General features: G+C 48.9%; 1 protein-coding gene across 1 annotated transcript; it reads left to right on the top strand.

Moving 5' to 3' along the window:
* Positions 1-4,009: 4,009 nt before the first annotated feature.
* On the top strand, positions 4,010-7,158 carry OTUD1 (OTU deubiquitinase 1). The gene has a single exon (XM_008002513.3). It carries the CDS (start codon positions 4,483-4,485, stop codon positions 5,920-5,922), a length of 1,440 nt encoding a protein of 479 aa, XP_008000704.1. The 5' UTR covers positions 4,010-4,482; the 3' UTR covers positions 5,923-7,158.
* The last annotated feature ends 424 nt before the right edge of the window (positions 7,159-7,582 follow it).

Consider the following 7,582-nt stretch of genomic DNA (forward strand, 5'->3'; position numbering starts at 1 on the left):
TGGAGTCTTGAATGTTGCCCAGGCTGGTCTCAAACTCCTGGACTCAAGTGATTCTCCTGCCTCAGCCTCCCAAAGTGCTGGCATTACAAGCACTAACCACCTTGCCCTGCCATAACCCATTTTCTTTTTTCTTTCTGTTTTTTTTGTTGTTGTTGTTGAGATAGGGTCTCCTCTGTCACCCAGGCTGGAATTCAGTGGCACAATCACAGCTCACTGCAGCCTCGAACTCCCAGGATCAATGGATCCTCCCACCTCAGCCTCCCAAGCATCTGGGATTACAGGCGTGTGCCATCATGACTGGCTAATTTTTGTATTTTGTGTAGGGACAGGGTTTTGCCATGTTCCCCAGGCTGGTCTCAAACTCCTGCACTCAAGTGATCTATCCACCTTGGTCTTCCAAAGTGCTGGGATTATAAGCATGAGCCCCTGGACTAGCCATAAGCTATTTTCAAATCATTTTCATCACTCCAAAAGAAACCCATGCCCATTAGTAGTCACTCCACATTCCCTCCTCATCTCAGCCTACTGTCTATTCTAGACATTTCATATAACTGGAATAATACAGTGTGTGGCCTTTTGCATCTAGCTTTCTTCACGTAGCATGTTTTGAAGATTCATCCATGTTGTAGCGTGTGTCTTCATTTTGTTCATGGCTGAATAATAATCCATTGTCTGAATATATCACACTTGGTTTGTCCATTCATATTTGATGGACATGTGGATAGTTTTTACTCTTTGGATATTATGAATACTACTACTATGAACATTGATATACAAGTTTTTGTATGGAGATATGTTCTTATTTTTCTTGGTTATATACCTAAGAGTGGAATTACTGGATCACATGGTAACTCTATGTGTAACATTTTGAGGAACAGCTAAGCTGTTTAAAAAGTATCTGCATCATTTTACAATCCCACAGGGAACATATGAGGATTTTAACTTCTTCACATTTTGTCCAACACTTGCTACTTTCTGTCTGTCTTTTTTTCCCCCTTGCCTTGATACAGGGCCTCGTTCTGTCACCCAGGCTGAAGTGCAATGGTGTGGTCATGGCTCTCTGCAACCTCAAACTTTTGAGCTCAAGCAATTCTTCCCCCCACCCTCCCAAGTAGCTGGGACTACAGGTATGTGGCACCATGCCAGGCTAATTTTTTTCTTAATTTTGTGTAGACACAGGGTCTTGCTATGTTGCCTCAGCTGCTCTTAAACTCCTGGGATCAAGTGATCCTCCTGCCTCAGCCTCCCGAAGTGCTGGGATTATATGCATGAGCCATGGCTTCTAGTCTAGGAAATTTTTTTCTAGCCTAATTGGATGTATTTAATGTTTATCTAAAGACACAGGATTCAGCTTCTTTGCACAGTTTTTTAAAAAATCACATCTATAGTCTTCCCACGTTTTAATGTACAGTATATAGCAAAAACTTTACCAGTTATTCTGTGTTAAGTTTTGGGAGCCTTTTGAGGAGCTTATAGTTGAGGAAGGGAAAACAGTCATGTAAACCATCAGAATAAAAACAACTTACCTCCTGAAAGCTTATACTCTTCAATCGTTCTGAACATGTAGCAATTTTCCTGCATATTAATTTTAATTAATTACATTATAGATAATTATGTGAACTCACGAGAAATCAGATTTGCCTCCCTAATCTCTTTGCTGTCACCTACAAGGCCTTGTCTTCTCTTAGCTTCCAAGGGCCAAAAACAACATCCAGTTCCAAAGCTGCCATCATCTCTGCTGTGAAGGTTTCCTGAAGTATTACCCCCTCTAGGAAGTCTTTCCACATTGAGATACAGGGTGGACAAGGATTCCTACTGTCAATACGCAGTCTTGCATAGTCCACTGCCCCCAGACCAACTAAAAAGATTTTTTAAAATGCATCCACATGTTAATGTTTCAAATCTTCGCCTCTTTGTTTTAGTCTGTTGCTAACTTGGTGCATCAGAGGTAGTGTGTCTTCTGTGGACCTAGCGTTTTGTTGTTGTTGTTAGTGTTGTTTTCTGCATTTACCCCAACCTGTTAAAATCTATTCTTGCTTTAGGATTTAAATTATAATATTTTCCTTATCTCCCTTCAGGCTCCAGTTATGCTAGCCCTGCTAGGCACACAGTGGGTATGGTATATGTTATTTGATGATGGCCTTGCCAGTAGTCTTGTCTTCTGTTTCAGAACACCAGCTAATGAAAGAGTTAAGCATGAAGTGCTTCATGCACAGAGCAATAGATGCTCAACAAATCAGTGATGAAATCCAAGCATGGTAATTTCCTTTTTCTAATCAGCCATGAGCGCTTCAAGCTCCCAAAGGAGTAGTTACCAGAATTTGAAAAGTTAGACAGTCATTTACCTTCTTCTGAGTTAATTTACCTAACCGGCTGGAGTGACCTGAGCTGGGACCCTGCCAGTCATACCGCCCAAAAATAATTAAAAGCCCTGGCTAGGGTCAAGGGACCTGGATAGTAATCTTGGCTTCACCACTATCTGATGAACCTTGGGAACTCGCTTTCCATCTACTCATTCACTTAGTAAATATTAATTAGGTCCAATTATGTGCCAGGCACTGTGTTAGGGAATGGGAATTTAAGAGCAAGACCCAAGTCTCTCAGTTCATGGAATTCACATTCTACGGGAAAGGTTGAGGACCGGATTACAGCCTACATCACCTACAGGTTCAGTCTCCCTATCTCTAAAATGTTAGGACAACCTCTAGGTTCAATTTGAATGTTTGGAGCCTGTTAATTTAGCATTTGATCAAAGCTCAGAATATAGCAAGTCTCCCACTACCTCTGGCTTTCCCTTACAAAGGTGGGTATTACAAAAAGGCTCGGTAGAAGTATTTTCTATAGCCTATCTTGCCCCAGAAAGCAGGTCACGACTTTCTCCACGGCTTTTGACCTCTGGCTAGCAATCGCATCTATTTTCAAAAGGCCCTAGGTGATGCTGCATTTGGTATTCTGAGAAAAGCTGTTTATAAAAGGCTAAAAGGCTTCCTTGCTTTCGCCCAAGCCAGGTATTTGCCAAGTGACATAGGTCAGAGGTGCAGAAAAGTTGGTTTTGTCTTCACAGGGCAGGAGAATCCACTAGAAGACTCACCCTTAACAGGTGAGTCCAAGGAAGTGCACAGAAAAGACGCAGTGGTAAAACTAGCTGGGCACTTGTAATTCCTGCCCAAGGCAAAGCTGAGGAAGGGGGATCGCTTGGACCCTGGAGGTGGAGGTCGCAGTGGGGCATGATGGCGCCATTGCAGTCAGCCTGGAAGGCAGAGCAAGACCTTGCCTCAAAAAGGGGAAAAAAAAAAAAAAAAGTAAAAGACTCGTGGTGCCAGGATTGGTGGCTAGGGCCTGTAATCCCAACACTTTGGGATGTCAAGGCGGGAAACAACTTGAGGCCAGTAGTTCGATACCAGACTGGGCAACTGTAACAGTGGGACCCTCGCCTTAAAAAAAAAAAAAAAAAAAATCTAGCCGGGTGCGCTGGTGCACACCTGGGTTGAGATGGGCGGATCGCTTGAGTCCGGGAAGTCAAGGCTGCAGTGAGCTATGGACTGCGCCACTACACTCCAGCTTTGGAGATAGGTGAGACCCTCATCTCTAAAAACATAAAAGAGGCTGTAATGGATGCAAGGAGGGATGGTAGCCCATGACCATGTAGAGGCCAAACAGACTTTAAGGCAGCATTCTGTTCTCCACACCCATGCCGGAAGCTTTCCTGCCACGCAAGCTTTCCGAGCATGCTAACTCGCTCCAAGAAGGGCCCATCCCGCAGCATTCACTGCAGCCGCTGCGGAGAGTGGCGCAGCGCAGAAACCCGCGCCCAGGTTGGGGAAGCGGTCTGCGGGAGTCACGTGGGCGGGAGGCCCAGCCAGGAATCCCTGGACTGCTCAGGCCTCCGCGCTCCCGGGCTCGCCCCGCCCGCGCGCGCGACGAGAGCCACGCCTGTGACGTCGGCGGAGCGGAGCAGGGGGCGGGGCGCGGGCCGGAGTGGGCGGGGCGAGCCGACGCGGCTGAATCGGGCGCCTAGACAAGCCGCGCATTCCAGCGGGTGCACGTGACGCGGCCGCGAGGCCTGAGGTAAACAACCGCGGCCCCGCCTCCCGGGCCTCCGCGCGCACCGCGCTCCTCCTCGCCGGCAGGACGCGCTCCAACGGGGCGGGCGGCTTCCTCCGTGAGTCCCCAGCGGCCGCTGCGGGCCGGAGCAACTGCAGCGGGCGCGACGCCCCGGGTCTGCAGGCCGAGCGCACCGGCAGGGGTCGAGCTCGCGTCCCGTCCCCGCCCCCCCCCACGCTGTGGCGCAGCAGGAATTTGGCCGGGACCCGGGCGCTATTCGCGGCTGCTGACGCGCGGCGGCCAGCGGCTTTGCGCTCATCTCTATTCTGGGGCCGTTGGGTCACCGCGCTCCGCCGGCCCCCTCCCCCGGGCCCGGAGGGTGTGTCCCCCGCTCCGGGGCTCGCCGCGCCTATAAGGGGCCGAGCGGCGGGCAGGGACATGCAGCTCTACAGCAGCGTCTGCACCCACTACCCCTCCGGGGCACCGGGTCCCACGGCCGCCGCCCCCGCGCCACCCGCCGCCGCCGCCCCCTTCAAGGTCTCGCTGCAGCCCCCGGGAGCCTCCGGCGCCGCGCCCGAGCCCGAGACCGGTGAGTGCCAGCCCGCCGCGGCCGCCGAGCACCGGGAAGCCGCCGCTGTCCCCGCCGCCAAGATGCCCGCCTTCTCCTCCTGCTTCGAGGTGGTGTCCGGGGCCGCCGCGCCCGCCTCTGCCGCCGCCGGCCCGCCTGGCGCGTCCTGCAAGCCGCCGCTGCCGCCGCACTACACGTCCACCGCGCAGATCACCGTGCGGGCCCTGGGCGCCGACAGGCTCCTGCTGCACGGGCCCGAGCCCGCTCCCGGCACCGCGGGCTCCGCCGCTGCCCCGCGCGGCCGCTGCCTCCTGCTGGCCCCAGCGCCCGCAGCCCCGGTCCCGCCGCGGCGGGGCTCCTCGGCCTGGCTCCTGGAGGAGCTGCTGCGGCCCGATTGCCCCGAGTCCGCGGGCTTGGACGCGACACGGGAGGGGCCCGATCGGAACTTCCGACTGAGCGAGCACCGCCAGGCCTTGGCCGCCGCCAAGCACCGAGGCCCCGCGCCGACCCCGGGGAGCCCCGACCCCGGTCCGTGGGGCGAAGAGCATTTGGTGGAAAGGGGCCCCAGGGGCTGGGAGAGGGGCGGCGACCGCTGCGACGCTCCCGGTGGGGAGGCGGCGCGGAGGCCCGACCCAGAGGCCGAGGCACCCCCAGCCCGGAGCATCGAGACCGCCCCGAGCAGCGCGGCGGAGCCGGTGATCGTCTCCAGGTCGGATCCCAGAGACGAGAAGCTGGCCCTGTACTTGGCCGAGGTGGAGAAGCAGGACAAGTACTTGCGGCAGAGGAATAAGTACCGATTCCACATCATTCCCGACGGCAACTGCCTCTACCGAGCTGTCAGCAAGACGGTGTATGGGGACCAGAGCCTGCACCGGGAGCTGAGGGAGCAGACGGTGCACTACATCGCCGACCATCTCGACCACTTCAGTCCCCTGATTGAGGGCGACGTGGGGGAGTTTATCATCGCTGCTGCCCAAGACGGGGCATGGGCTGGGTACCCGGAATTGCTGGCCATGGGGCAGATGCTGAATGTGAATATCCACTTAACTACTGGAGGGAGGCTGGAGAGCCCCACGGTGTCTACTATGATTCATTATTTGGGCCCAGAGGATTCCCTGAGGCCTAGTATTTGGCTCAGTTGGCTCAGTAACGGACACTATGATGCTGTATTTGATCACTCGTATCCTAACCCAGAGTACGACAACTGGTGCAAACAAACTCAAGTGCAAAGGAAACGTGACGAAGAACTTGCCAAATCTATGGCCATATCCCTATCCAAAATGTATATTGAACAAAATGCATGCTCTTGAAATGTCTCAAAACCTTACACCCTGGAAATAATTGCATACATAACTTGTGTTTGGAGAATCACATGAACTCTAATCAGGGTAATAGCACTTTCAAACTTGCTAGTAGATTTTTTTGTAGGTGTAATGCCTTAATCATCTTTTTGAATGTTTTCTCAGAGCTGAAGGTTGCTGGGCACCTAAATGATGTTTCATGATAGCTTTGGGTGATTTTACTGCTATTTATAATTTGCTGTATAAAGTGAGCACTACTTAATTTGCAAGCTGATTTCTCACAGTGTAAATTTGTTCATTCCTGGTAGTCTATTTTCTATAAAAATGTATTTTTGCACAACATTTTTAAAAACTGGTGTACCTTCATCTATGACGTGTTCAGGCATAAATCCAGAGAAGTGCTTTATATGAAATGTATTATTTTGAACAGAGTTTGTGATTTGGTAGTTATTTTATGTTGTTGAAATTTGAATTTCACAATTCTTAGATAATTATTTCAAATGGATATTGAAGCATTCTTGTTACCAGATGTTTGGCCCATTCCATTTTGATGAAACAGAGCTGTTGTTTTGGAAATCATTATTTTTCTAGAAATGGTGAATCTTTTAAAGAAAATTACCTAATGGAAGGTTGTGGGAAGGGGTGTTTTTTTTTTTTTTTTCTTCCTGTTTTAAGGGATAGTACCAGGTCTTACTTGAATGAAAGTCTGATATTTGCTGATGGCAGAATGATTATTCTGTACCCTGGTTGATGTGTAGAGTAGATCGTCTGGTGCTCTCAGTTGCTTTTATTGACGTTTGTTATTTTGTTGTAAGAGAGTGTTAAGATAGTATAAAACTCTGTGACAACATAAGCCTCCTGCTTTAACTTCTTGGATCCAACTAAGAGATTTATAAACTAATGGCATAAATGTCTGGAGCCACCTTTGGCAATTATAGCAGGAGGACACTGTCTTAATATTTCTTCTACATTCTTTCAGAAGGTGAAATAGGATTGCCCTGTATTAATGTAGAAATGTCTGTAAACAGAGCTTGTATGGTTTGCTGGGTCAAACAATGTTTCCAACTTAAAATCTATCTCATTGCCACTTTAACTACTTTTAGTCATATTTATTAAGTAATGCAGTTTGTACTTTTTTTATTTTGTAACATTTTGTGATTTTTTTGTACAAAACTGTATTTGTACAATAGAGCAATTCCCAGCTGATGGAATGAATGAATAAAATGCAAAATTATACTTTTACAATGCCTTTTGGATAGAGTGGTTTTTAAATTGTAGTGTTTGTAGGAAACTTTCTTACACATATGCATGTAAAGAGGCATTTTTTTTTTCGTAAAGATGCCACAGCAATAGGTTTCCTAAATTCTCACATGAAGAAGATAGGCTAATCATGAGTAATTTCAAAGGATAAGTCTGAATAAAATATAATTTAAAGGTGGAGAATCCAAGAAATTGCTCTCATTATTTCTGATTATAATTTCTGTCTACAATTATAGCTACACCTATTGGCTAATGAAAAAGGAAGTGCAAGTTTTGTGTCAGCCAGCAGAATATCTAATTTAGTGTCATACTTGTGTATGCCACTCACTCTCAATATAGAGTTTAACGTTTTAAAGATTAAGCAAAGATATGCCCTAATTTTTGTCTAGTCTGGCCTCTTGAGACCACA

The sequence above is a fragment of the Chlorocebus sabaeus genome, chromosome 9 (genome assembly GCF_047675955.1).
Source record: "Chlorocebus sabaeus isolate Y175 chromosome 9, mChlSab1.0.hap1, whole genome shotgun sequence".
NCBI classification, from domain to species: Eukaryota; Metazoa; Chordata; class Mammalia; order Primates; family Cercopithecidae; genus Chlorocebus; species Chlorocebus sabaeus.